At 39.8% G+C, this 13884-nt stretch overlaps 2 protein-coding genes across 4 annotated transcripts; both read right to left on the bottom strand.

The window, feature by feature from the left end:
- Positions 1 to 2589: 2589 nt before the first annotated feature.
- Positions 2590 to 8054, bottom strand: LOC113424982 (uncharacterized). Of its 3 annotated transcripts, none has more exons than XM_026686942.2 (2): positions 7904 to 8054; positions 2590 to 4739 (listed from the first exon to the last, which is right to left on the bottom strand). In XM_026686942.2, the coding sequence occupies exon 2, from the start codon at positions 4725 to 4727 to the stop codon at positions 3792 to 3794; it is 936 nt and encodes a 311-aa protein (XP_026542727.2). In that variant the 5' UTR covers positions 4728 to 4739; positions 7904 to 8054; the 3' UTR covers positions 2590 to 3791. The 3 variants fall into 3 exon arrangements, with proteins under 3 accessions (XP_026542727.2, XP_026542726.2, XP_026542729.2); XM_026686941.2 differs by lacking the exon at positions 7904 to 8054 and adding an exon at positions 7010 to 7131; XM_026686944.2 differs by lacking the exon at positions 7904 to 8054 and adding an exon at positions 6294 to 6558.
- Positions 8055 to 9198: 1144 nt separating this feature from the next.
- Positions 9199 to 13024, bottom strand: LOC148131939 (uncharacterized). Its single transcript, XM_087953915.1, has 3 exons — positions 12694 to 13024; positions 11682 to 11825; positions 9199 to 10305 (listed from the first exon to the last, which is right to left on the bottom strand). The coding sequence occupies exons 1-3, from the start codon at positions 12839 to 12841 to the stop codon at positions 10091 to 10093; spliced, it is 507 nt and encodes a 168-aa protein (XP_087810041.1). The 5' UTR covers positions 12842 to 13024; the 3' UTR covers positions 9199 to 10090.
- Positions 13025 to 13884: the final 860 nt, after the last annotated feature.

Genomic DNA, 13884 nt, shown 5'->3' with positions numbered 1-13884 from the left:
GGATGGTAGGTTTAACATAAGTGATTCTTTGCTAATGGGAATTACGAATTATTACAAATCCTGCACCAAAATTTCAGGGTAGACATTTTGTCTTCGTTTAAAATAACATCAGCAAATGTCTGTCCTTTTAACAATGGTCTTAGATTCATTTGGAGTTCCCTGTTCACAAAACTGAAATTTCCAATTGGTGGTTTAATCCTGATTATAAGCCAATTTGTTGAAGAATTTATCTCTTGGTTATCAATCTGAAAAAAAACAACCCAGATTTGCAACCGGGTGATTTTAATACCCCAGTTAAATCATCATGTTATGCTAAAAAGCTTTGTTCTCATGGAGACTCCGTCTTACTGTGAAAGCTAAACGCCTTGGGTGTGATCTGGGTTCACAAATTTCACAAGCAATCAGACTGCTGTGTTATTATTTTTTCTCATTAGTCTAACCCAGGGGTGGGCAAACTTTTTGGCTCGGGGGCCTCATTGACTTTTAAAATTTGACAGACGGGCCGCCACCTGGTGTCGAAATGCCTGTCATTACAAGTCAAAATCAAATGAATGCAATCATTCAATCATTCACATCAAACCTAATTCTGTACCAATCTTCGGCGGGCCGGATTAAAAAGACCAACGGGCCGGATGTGGCCCGCGGGCCGTAGTTTGCCCACCCCTGGTCTAACCCCTGTGATTTTTCAAAAGCGTTAAACCAGGCCTATTTCAAAGCAGTCTATGCCATTATTTGTAGTAATCTCTATGGCACTATATAGTTGAAATTTAGCTATATATCAAACTGGCCAGAAGCATTATTTATAATTCAGTTATTCAAACAGCATTAGTTCTGCTTATTCCAGCAGAAGAGTGAGTAATCTCTTGAGTAGAAATTTCTCTCACTGGTTAAATCGAGTTGCACAGAGTTATATTCAAGTTTGGAAAATGGAGAGTTTACAGGAAACACTCTTTGAATGTTAAGTGGGAATGCTACCACGATTGAAAGAATGCTACTTTCAAAATATAAAATCTATTCAATGGAAGATCCCCTGAACTCTTTGCTACTTTACAATCACTTTAGATTCACTTTTGCAGACAATGACTCAGGAGTGTCCTTTTTTACACTCTTCTAATGATTCAGATAATTATTCTGTATGGAGTATTTAGTTGATTCAAGCTCCAATCTTAGTGTTAGCTTCTTGGTGTTTTTGAATTAAGTAGTTCAAGCTATAGTGCATGAAAATGTAAATTTTGTTTGGACAACTAGTTGTCTGAAATGCTATAGGGTTTCCTGCCTAAGCAGGAGGTTGGACTAGAAGACCTCCAAGGTCCCTTCCAACTCTGTTATTCTATTCGATTCTGTTCTGTTCTATTCTATTGTTCTATTGTTCTGTTCTATTATATTATGTTCTATTCTATTATGTTCTATTCTATTCTATTATGTTCTATTCTATTATGTTCTATTCTATTATGTTCTATTCTATTCTATTCTATTCTATTCTATTCTATTCCTATTCCTATTCTAATCTAATTCTATTCTCCCCTCCCACTTTAGCAGAAATGGTAGATGCTGTTGAGAAAGCCTTTGTTCCTTTTGCTTGCTCCAGCTTTCTATCCAGTGCCTCTTCTGTTTTCATCTACAGTACAGGTAGTCCTCGACTAACAACAGTTCCTTTAGTGACTGTTCCAAGTTACAAATTGCTCCGAGAAAAGTAACATATGTTTTTCGCATGACCTTTGCAGCATCCCCATGGTCATGTGATCAAACTTCATATACTTGGCAACTCATGTATGACAGATGCAGTGTCTCAAGGTCACATGACCAGCTTTCGTGACCTGATAAGCAAAATCAATGGGGAAGCCAGATTTATTTAACAACCATGTTACTAAGTCAACAACTTCAGTGATTTGCTTAACTGTGGCAAGAAAGATTGTAAAATGGGGTAAAACTCACTTAACTGCCTCACTTAGCAACAGAAATTTTGAGTTCAATTATGTTCGTAATTTGAGGGCTACCTATATCGTGTTTCCACTTAACCTTTCTATTGATAATCTTCTGGACCTGTTTCTATCAGATTTTTGCCTAAAATACTGTATGAAGTCTTCATAGGCTCACATCATTAACAACTTCCGGGTGGCCAAGACAAAACATCTCTTTGGATAAGACTTTTCTCCCACATCTGACCACCAAATGTCACTGCCAAACCCTTCTCTGTGAGAAAGCAAGTGCTGAGACAGGAAAAAGCATTTTGTTTCCCTTTTATCTTCATTGTAATACAAATATTGTGGGATCTGTATGTCCTAACAGTTGAATTAGAAAGAGGGTGAATTAGAAGCCAAGGATATCATAGAAGGAACATGACACCCGGTAACAATTGAAAACTTTATTTAAGCAATCATTAAAAAGAGATCAGAAGATACAATATGGAAAATACAGCATTGGTGGATTCCTGGATTGGAGATAAAAGTGATTGCCTTACAAGATTCTGACCATTATTTATATATATATATATATATATATATATATATATATATATATATATATATATATATATATATATATATATATATATATATATATATATATATATATATATATATATATATATATATATATATATATTTATCTACAGCTGTTTACTGAGTGAAGCAATTCTGGAATTGTGAGCTGATCAAACAATCCGATTATGTAAAACAAGGAATAATCTATCAGCAGCCAAATGATTGATAGGCCCAGTGCACTGGTAGGATCTCAGTAACTCTGCATGTGGGAAAGTATAATGAGATGCTTCTGTTTATAATATAGGTAGGCCTCGACTTACACTCATTTAGTGACCGTTCAAAGTTACAATGGCGGTGAAAAAAGTGACTTGTGACTGTTTTCCACATGACGATTTGTAGTATCCCCGTGGTCATGTGATCAAAATTTGGGTGCTTGGAAACTGACGGGCATTTATGTTGGTTGCAATGTCCCAAAGGTCACCCTTTGTGACCTTTTGACAAGCAAAGTCAATGAGGAAGCCAGATTTAGTTAACAACTGTATTACTACATTTTCCCCCAAATACGACCTGCCCTGAAAATAAGCTCTACTCCAATTTTCACACCTGCACCTAAAATAAGCCCCAGCCCAAAAACAAGGCCTAGTTAAGCCTCGCCCCAGTTGCAGTAGAAACCCTGGTTTGTTTCACTCCACCAAATTTTGGAAGGCTTGTCATGCCACTTGCGGCAGGACACCACAAGGCTTGTTGTGTTGTTGCACGAGTGGTGGAACTGTCGTGAGGCTTGTCATGTCTCCTGCTGCTCGGATGCTGCAAGGTTTGTTGTGCTGCTTGTGTGCGCAATGGCACAACAAACCTTGCAGCGTCCTGCCCTGAGTGGTGGCACCAGTGTGACGAGCTTCACGGCGTCCTGTGAGGTTCATTGCGCAGTTGCAGCTGCTCCCGGCAGGATGCCATGAGGCTCATCGGGCACCGGTACCGCCGCTCACACACTCAACAGCACAACAAAGTGTAGAGGGAAATTAAGACATCCCCGAAAATAAGGCCTAGCGCTTATTTCAGAGGTCGAAAGAAAATAAAACAAGGTCTTATTTTTGGGGAAACACTGGTAACAACTGCAGTGATTCACTTAACTGTGTCAAGAAAGATTGTAAAATGGGGCAAAAGTCATTTTACAACTGTCTTGCTTAGTGACAGCAATTTGGGGCTCAATTGTGGTCATAAGTCAAGAACTACTTTTAAATCATTTGCCTCTACAGCAGAACCGCAAAGCTTCCACCCACACCATCTTCTTTGATATCATTCCTTACCTTAGGGCCTTCTGAATAATCTGGCCCACCAAGCCCCTCCTTTTGCTTTTACATTAAACACAATCTCCCCCTGCATAACTTTGTATACGTTGATTTCATTCTCCCCAGCTCCCGAATGGAAGGTCACATTACTTTCTCCGCATGAGACCTGCAACACGGCATTGTCCTGCACAGCATGTGGTTCCTTGGGAAATTTCTCTATCGTCTTATTTAGGCACTGCTGTAGCTCCTCTGACCCTTCAAGGGAGACCAGTTGTTGGTAGACTTTCAAGAGGCTGCCAAGGTTGAGGGGTTGGCGCCCCAGCCTTGCCGCATAGACTTGTGAGTTGGCTTCTTTGACCGTGTAATATGTTTGGCCATCCACCCAGAACACCTCAATATAGTTTTCTCCTTTTCCTGACACAAACTCCTTCCTCGTTCCGTTACACTTGAGGATCATCTTGGCATTCTCCTTTACAATCCGTGGCTCTGATTCAAATTTATTGACAGCAGTGTCGAAGCAATTTTTCATGGCCTCACAAAATGGTTCGGATTCCTTGGCTTCCAGCAGGACTGTCGCAGTGAGATCTTTAGGGATGGTTTCTGTGTTATCTCCTTTAACAAGGACAACACTGGTGGCCACATTGTTCCCAAATGGATATATTTTACCTATTCCTTTTTCCTTCAATAATAATAAAATTGAAACTAATGAAAATAACAAAAAAACCAGGATGAAAATTTTGAGAATTTTGATGAAAGGCAGATTCACTGGGTACTTGCGGAAGATGCAGGACACAGTATTTTTGATGCCACTCTTTATGTTGTGCCACAACATTGTGGATTGTTGTAAGAGGAACCCCCAGATTTTCTTCAGGTAGGAAGATATACTAACCAGTTTGAACTCATTAGCTTCTTCATCAAGCAGAAAAGGCTTAGGGAAATCATTCTCCTCTTTCATAGTTGGCAAAAGCTGTCAAGGAAAAAACAAAAAGAGTTTGGAATTAGGGACTCCTAAGCCACAAAATGGAAAACAACATATTGCCATAACTGCCACAGTACTGGCAAAGCCTCTAAATGGTTTTCTTTGAACTTTTAAAGAGGTGAAGATTTTGTTAAGATTGCCCAGTCTCACCGGGTCAAAGCTGCCCCTTATCTGAGAAGGTAGCTAACTCCTGCTTCTTTGGTTTATCCCACTATCAAACACAAATTACAAAAACAGTTCGATCAGATGCTTTATAGGTAGTCCTTGATTATGACCACAAAGGGAACTGGAACTTCCATCACTACTGGATGCAGTCATTAAATAAGGTGGGCTCAATTTTATGATCCTCTTTGCCATTAAGTGAATCACCAGTCATTAAATGAATCCCTATTGTCATTAAGTGGATCCAGCTTTCCCCATTGAGTTCGCTTGCCAGAAGCCACCTGTGGAGATCACAAACGGCAATAACATGACTTAAAGACACTGCACCTAGCAAAAATACTTGCTGGTTGCCAAGTGCCTGAATTTTGACCATGGGGACACTGTGAAAGTCAAAAGTGTGAGGACCTGTTATCACGTTAACATCATAAGTGAATGTTTGTTAAATGAGTGGTCATAAGTCATATACCTGTATATTTTATATATGTATATGTATATGTATGTACACACAGACGAACACAATACAGAAGCCTGATGATGGCAGAGGAGATTCTGCCGAAACGTTGCTACAACTTTAAAAGCACAACTACAATGACGTGGGAAAATACCTGAACAAAACTGAATACCATGCATATATATATATATATATATATATATATATATATAGTTTTCTCCCGCGTAAGATTCAAAGTATCTAGGCAACGTTTGATCCACATACAAATACCAGAGAACCTCAGAAAACAAATAAATATATATATATATATATATATATATATATATATATATATATATATATATATATATATATATATATATATATATATAATTTGTTTTCTTAAGTTTTCAGGGTACTATGTATGGTATTCAGCTTTGTTCGGTATTTTCCCACGTCTTTGTAGTTGTGCTTTTAAAGTTGTAGCAACGTTTGCAGAATCTCATCTGCCATCATCAGGCTTCTATATTGTGTTCATCCGAACAAAGCTGAATACCATATATATATATATATGCTTTCTTAAGTTTTTTCTTAAGTTTTCTTAAGTCTTAAGAATGCCATACATGTATGTATGTATGTATGTATGTATGTATGTATGTGTATATATATATATATATATATATATATATATATATATATATATATATATATATATGTATGTATGTATGTATGTATGTATGTATGTATGTAGGTCTAGGTTGTGTTCGGGTCTTTTCCCGTGTAAGATTAAGAGTATCTTGGCAACGTTTCGGTGAGGTCCCACTCGCCATCCTCAGGTTGGTGCTTTCTGCTTTGTGCCAGTGAAAGCAGTATATATGATCGTGCACTTCGCGCATGTGTGCACCTAATGCACACTGCGTGCGCATGAACAACCATGCAAAAATCCTTACCTGCTATGTTACTTCGGGGGAGTAATACACCTGAGGAGCAGCAATCCGCTCTTCCACACTGATCAGCTGGGACGATAAAGGTCAGTACAGCGCAGGCAGGTGGGCCCACATAATCATCGCAGCATACTGGTTTGGTCCCAGCTGATCTTCGGAGCTAGGGGTTCGCCCAAACTGGTCCGAGCCAGCAGAATCCCACCCCTGGGGCTACCACAAAGAAGAAAAGGTCAACCTATTCTCCAAAGCACCGGAAGGCAAGACAAGAAGCAATGGATGGAAACCTAGTCAAGGAAAGAAACAACCTAGAACTAAGAAATGTCACAAGAGTTAGAACAATTAATCAGTGGAATGGCTTCCAGAAGTTGTGAGTGCTCCATCACTGGAGGGTTTAAGAAGAGCTTGGACAACCACTTGTCTAAAATGGTATAAGATCTCCTGCTTAAGCAGAAGGTTGGACTAGAAGCCCCTTCCAACTGTTATTCTGTTAATCAGAATAGTTTTGAGCTGCAAGGCATATACATACACTCATTTAACAGTGGCAATGTGAGCGTACAGTTGGTAGAACAAGTGCGGGGCAGATCATCATGGAGAAAAATCTATGTGACTGCTAGGAGCAGATGACTTAAAGATACACAATCAGTCAAAACTGTCAAGAGTAATTTAATCTGCAGATCACCAGGGATGAGCAAAGGACAGGAACCAATAAAAACTCGACTCACCCTCATGTTGCAGAACGGCCTTCCCCAACGCCAAGATAAGGGCAAAAAGGCACCAGATTTGCAAACCTCTCAGGTTCCTGCTCTCTGCACAATGCACTACAGGTCCACAGAGATTTGTAAGAGGAGGAGAATTCTCCTCCTCTTTAGAGCTCTTCAGGCAGCTGATAGGCAGACCGGTTCCCAAGCCTCACCAGAATGATGAAATGGAAAACGAAACTTGTCCACTCTCCAAAACACACACCACCCCCTTGTTATCAGCTAAAAGGATTAAGCAAAAGAAAAAAGAAAAAGGAATCCTCCTGTTGGCTGAAAATCTGCTTGTGAAATCTCTTTACAAATAAGAAATAACTGAATTGTTTGGGAAGAGCCAGTAAACTTTCTCGCGTTTCTTTGGGAATTTAACTCAGGCGTGTGTGAACGCGCCCCCCTGCCTCGTATTTCTTTAGCAGTTCCCGCAATGAGCGTCCCCGTCCAAAGCGGGTAAGGAAATACATCCCGTGTTAATAAATTCAGAATTTTTTTGGGGTCGTCTTCTAAAGGTCGTGCATTACTATGGGGGCTCCCCGACGCCATTTTACTAGGAACCGATACGCAACTAAACTAAATCCTAAGACACCGATTTCGCCAGAAGAAAGGAAAACGCCTGTCTAACCAAATGAAATGGCGGAGTTGGGGAGGTAAATTGCGCCGCTTCCCAGGACTTTGGAAGGGAAACGATCACCCTCAGCCTTTTTATTCGACTCTTCTTCGACAGGGACCCTGGTTTCCCCCTTCTTTAGCTGATGGAACCGCTCATATCCAAAGGAACAAAGCCGCAGGCTAGGGAAGGAAAGATGCGGGGAAAGCGGGGAAAGTAAAGTGGAAAGCGAAACAGATTTGAGTCTGTCACCTCACCTGACAAGCGGCGCGAAACAGGAGCTACCAGACTGCGCCCCAACAACGCCAGTAGGGTAGCCCTTCTCGGCTTCTCTTCGACAGAACTTTCCGAAACGACGTATGCAGAACGCTTCGGATGCGGAACGTCTCGCGGCCAATGGCGAGGAGCCGGATCAGATCGGCGCAGAGTCTGTAGGGTTAGAGTGACGCCCCTCGCCGCTTTTAACAAAATGGACTTATTTCTTTCAATAAAGGAGAATATTTGTAGCTCAGGGTTGAAATGAGGGGTCATTGGTGTTCTCTGAGCTTGGTTGTTTCCTTGGAGATGTTTCATTACCAAAACTAGGTAACATCAGTTACTTTCTTAAATTTCTAAGTCGCCTCAAGAGTATCTGGGCGGTATGCAACGATAATTACAAATCTGTCAAGATGAAATATATATTAAACAACATTAGCCTCCCAACTCGTAGAGTGACTCCCAGCCACGTGCAACGTTCAAATAAGCAATGCCTGCTTTTTAGGATTACATCAAACCCACTACCAGAAGTCATCAATATTGTTCCCAGTTGCAATCTGATCAAGGAAGCATTTCCCCCAAATTAGCACTAGAATTAATGGTGCTATGTATCAGAAGCTAGTGTGGCTGAAAACTGAGCACATTTAGTAACTAAAAATGCTTCCTGAATGTTGGAGAATGGAAAAGCAGAAGCAGCTGATGAGAATGGAGAATCCTGCTGCAACCCACAATGGGAACACAGTTGTCATTCCAGCAAGCAATTACCTATTATGTGTAATGTAATCTCTGAAGAAAAATTTTGTAGGCAGTTTCCCCCGTTTTCTGCCTTCAATTTGAGTTTGGAGGAGGTGGACATCATGAGGAGTACAATAATGAGAAGTACAATAATTCCCAAGAGCTAAATCTGGATAGCCTTGAGAGCCTTGTATGTCCATCAACTTTTGTCAAATATCCTATTTCCAACCCAGACAGCTTTTCCAGCAATTCAGACTGACATGGGAAAAATATTCAGTTAATGTTCAAAATATTCAAACCCAGAACTGGCAGTTTAATTAAATCAACAGAGACTGGATATGGACAATTTGGTTTTTACGCCAGTCCTACTGTGATTAAATCTTTGGAAAGATTGTTTGCTTTGACCCAGCTCTCTCTTCCAATAAAACAGACAGAAATAGATGTGGTGTGTTTTGTTTTTTCTTTCCTGTCTAGATTGGGGAAAAGGGGCCTATTAAAGAGTTTGGACCAATACTTCTAAAAGAAAATTTCCAAAACAACTGCAGAAATATTACACCATAAATGTCATTCCATTGTGTTTAATGTCAAAGTACATTCACAGAACTACCCATAAGTTGGAACTATCACCTCTGACAGCATGTATTTAATTCAGTGTTCATTTAGAGCATATTTTCCACAGCAGACTGCCCTTCACAAGACTGTATCCCAAGTAAAGAGTTATGGTACTACCACAGAATGTGTCAGATAACCATTCTGGATTAAGATTACATGAAATTCAACATTAATATTGTTTCACTGTTGAAATCTGATCAAGGAAGCATTTCCTCCTAATTAACACTAGAATTAATTAGTGGTGCCATGTATGTGAGCTAGCATGGCTGAAATAGGGACAGAATAAAAGGCAGTTCTGAATTTTTCATTTGGCTCATATCTGACCAATTTTCCAGATGTTCAAAACATTTATGTGCTATTTAAGGGAAGAAAAGTGAAGATTCTTGCGTAGCATTTTTCAAGCTGTTTCTCAGAAGAGGAAAGAGCTTAGGCCTCCCTCAGAACAAACATTCAGAAAGCTGAGGATTATGAACTACATATAATGCAGATGAGATGTCCTGACAGCAAGAGGCTTCTTTAAGTAACTTGTTAACGTTTTTCACCTCAGAAACATTAGGATGCATGGATTTCAACTCTTACATTGGGAGTAGAAATCTGTATCTTAGTTGGTGAGGTTCTGAAACAGTGGGCCAGAGGCTAATTGTATCTTAGGAGAAACCACATTTTGATTCAGGAGGAAAGAATTCTCTGTAAGCCAATTGAAAATAGAGTCGGTTAAACAGGTTCTAGGAACAACAGCAATTATATCTGTACAGGCCAAATATCACATTTGTTTCTATTGCACAGTGTATGTGCTAAAAGTCAGATCAGTGAAAGGGTGGTGGTGATATGGTAATTGGACTCTATGGGTAAAAAGCAATCTCATTGAGGTTAGTTTCATCTCCAAGTTGATCTATTTCTTTGTTGAACTGAGCAAAGATGCTCATTTCTTGTTCAATAGCTTGGACTCGATCCTCAATAGAAGACATAGTGTTCTGGAGCTGATGCACAAGATTCTTTAACGTATCCTGGTTGGTCAACACCATACGCAGAGCTTCTTGATTCTTCAGAATAGCATCTACATAAGAGAAGACACATAACTATGACCATTCTTCCAAGAAGTCGCTTGTACCTAGTTCTTTCCTATTCCCCTATACGCCATTTTAGCCTAATTTAATCCAATACTATACAAAAATTTTAAAGCAATCTGACAGATAATTTTGGGAGTTGTAGCCCCAGCATATCTGGACAGTTATCAGTTTGGGAAAGGTAGATTTCATCTCAGTTGAGGGGAATTCTTAGCAAATTTACACAACCGTGTAAGTCCTGGCTAGTGAACCATAGTTTACCGACTTCCTAACTGTTGCTGGATTCACAAGCCACATCTCAGCCCAGGATATGTAAACCAGCTTATGACTCAGCAAGAATCCAAGAAAAGTGGTAAAAAATATGACAAAAAATATGAACTTGAGGGCAAAAAAACCCACAATGAAACCTGCAAAACAATTCCATGATGCTGTGATTTTCAAAAATCCTCTAGTGCAGGGGTGTCAAACTCGTGTAGTCACAGTGGTGTCATGTGACATATCAAGACTTTTTTCCCATTCTCCAAACTGGGTGGGGGTGTGGCCAGTGCGTGACGCATCTGGCCCACAGGGCCGGGAGTTTGACAGCCCTGCTCTAGTGTATCCCTGGTTTTAGTAAAGATAAATATTTAAAAATTTAAAAACCATGAATAATACTATTAAAACTTTTACACTTATCTTTTGGGGTTTTAGAGGCATAGCATTTTTTCTTAGATCATTATGACTAAAAAAACTTTCCTAAAACACAAATCCATTATATATTAGAACAGCACAAATGAAATATAGTACAGGTAAGCACAACAGAACCAGAATTTCTGTTGTTAAGCAAGGCAGCTGTTAAGTGTGCTGCACCCAATTTTACCTTCTTTTTTTTTGCCATGGTTGTAAACCATTTAGAGGGCTGTACAGCACTATGAGGTGGTATGTAAATCTACTATTGCAATTGCATACATATTATATATTAAAATTGTTATTAATATATTGACTATATAGTGTAGAGTATATGCTCATATCTTTGTGTAGTGTGATTGTGTACTCTTTGTGTAGAGCACAGGTGTCAAACTCGCTATGTCATATTGCCATCATGTGACGTTTCATGACATTTTCCCCATACAGAGTTGGGGTGGGCATGGCCTATGTGTGACACATCTGGCCCATGGGCCACCAGTTTGACACCCCTGGTGTAGAGTGTACACTCCATCTACACAAAGATTTGTTTTCTAGGAAAAGCACACTTCCTGAATCTGATGCTTCCTTCCAATGCCCAGGTGAGACTAGGATATCAGACTAGAGAACAGACTGAGAAAGAATCAGGATGCACACAAACTCAAACCTCCAACTTATTGTTCAGTGGAATCTCGTCACTTACTATGCATGGCTTCTAGGTACCACTGGCAACTGCTTGGCTGCATATCAGGGGTAGCTTTCACTGGTGATGCCCTCGAGTAGAGGGAAGGCAGCAGTAGTTGATTTTGTTGGGCCATCTCATTCAGTAATTTTTGATTGTCACTGCCTTTAGCAAACACAATTTAACAAGATATTTGTCTTCATTTAACTGGAACCAGTTTCCTTTTACCAAGTTTTAGTATATTACAAATTACTTTTTTTCATGAGCCTCCCCCCCCCTCATTTGCCACCTGGAAGTTCAACTGTGGATTTTCTTAATGGGCAATTTGATTCGTGGCCTATCTGAATCACAGCTGAGGTAAACTGTTTCTGAGCTTACCATGGGCTTGGAATACACCTTTATATTGGATAAGCTCAGGCTGAATGTATTCAGCTTTACTGTATACACCTGGGAAATATCAGATGATGTTTAATTCAATTAGCCCAGCTTTCCAGGCTCATGCAACCTATGGAAGTTAATAATACATCTTGAGTTTGCATGACACAAGAATGAAACTGACTAATTTCTACTTTGCTGCCAGTGTGTCTTTCCCCCATCCTATCTTTTGGAGGTATAAAATTAAAAGCAAAATTTCAGGGGTTAAAGCTAAATATAGAGAATAAGAAACACCAACCAGGAGGGCATCCAGTTGAGGAGGACCAATATACAAACGGGCAAGTTGAGGATCAGCCTTTACAAAAATAACTTCTCTTCACCCCCTACTCACTCTCCTGTCCTCCCATAATTATAAAACTGTCCCTCAGATCATTTGCTCATGTGCAGAGTTCCTCTCTCTCACTACAAAGCCACCCCAGATTACCCTTACCTATCTACGAATAAACCACACCTAGTTCCTAACACCCTTCCCCGTCTGCTCCTATTTTAAACCTATTTTCTATAAGTTTAAGTATCATAGTTTCCTTCTCTTCGCTGCAAATAACGACCTCCCTTTTATCCATTAAAAAAAACAACAGTTCCCAGACATCCGCCTCACCCAATTCTACTCGCAAATCTTCTTTCGGAGCCATTGCACTTTCCACCGGCTTCGGCCCCACCTCCTGCAACAATTCCACTCGCCGCCCTTCCATCTTTACTAACGCAGAGATCCGACCGGCAACCAGCGTCGCTAACGGCTCGAACATTTATACGCCACTCAGATGCATTCATTCTATTACCGCTACTTGTGGATTCCACTCAGGTCCGATTTGACTTGTAACCAATCAGGTTGCAGAAGCCTTCTCCCACCCAAGTTTGTGAGAAATTCGGTTTCAATCCAGGGCTGAGTACCCTTTTTTCTTGTTTTTTTTAGTTGATTATACAGAGACGTGAAGCGTTAGGAAATAATATGCTAACTTACTCAGGGTCGGGAAGAGAAATAATGTTGAGGCGTTTTAAAAAGTAAATTATTTATTATGGCCTAGGCTTTCCTAGAATTAGAAAAAATGGAAAACTTCAGGAATAGTGCCTTTCCGATTAACAACTTTTTACTAAAAGGCATTAATACTTCTTTTTCATCATAGACTAACATGGCTGCCTTATCATGTTTTAAACGAAGGAAAGGTAGGCGCGATTATTTTCATTTCAATATCTTCTCAGTCCACCATTTTTCCATACTTCGGCTACAGTGCTATCACGCAGGAAACCCCCCCCCCCACCCCACCCAACAGTTTGAAAACCCTTCGTGAAGGAATAGTTCGACGATGCCTTGTTCAGTTCGACTGTTCAGCAGGTGAAGCCTTTCATCAATTCTGCAGATAAAACCAATTACTAGAAAAGCGCCAAATTTGGATACATCAGTTTTTCACAACTTGGAATTCTTGAAGTTGGAGTCAATGGCCATAATTTTGAAGTCAAGATCACATTTGGGGGGCGGAGGTTAGAGATCTAACACATCTGGAAAGCATGATGTAAAAATACTAAGTCCAGCCAAAGCAACTAAAACAAATTAAACTACTGATATTTTTAATTCCAGTTGTGGTTTCATTCTTTATTGTGGTCCACAGGCTTCAACAATAGTTAATATTATAGTATAATTAAGTTTTTACACAAGTCTTTTACTTGAATTCCAGATGGTGAGATTATTGTTTTGTGATGTCTCTCTGCTGCAGGCATGCATATAGTTATATCTATTTGATGCAAATTTTGAAGTTCCAGATTTGTCAAATAATCTCTTGCAGTGAATCCT

This window comes from Notechis scutatus, chromosome 2 (genome assembly GCF_049901735.1).
Source record: "Notechis scutatus isolate UNSWTSFEM ecotype Mainland chromosome 2, rNotScu1.2, whole genome shotgun sequence".
In the NCBI taxonomy this organism is placed as follows: domain Eukaryota; kingdom Metazoa; phylum Chordata; class Lepidosauria; order Squamata; family Elapidae; genus Notechis; species Notechis scutatus.
The sequence above is the reverse complement of the archived record's forward strand: the minus strand, read 5'-3'. Positions and strand labels throughout refer to the sequence as shown.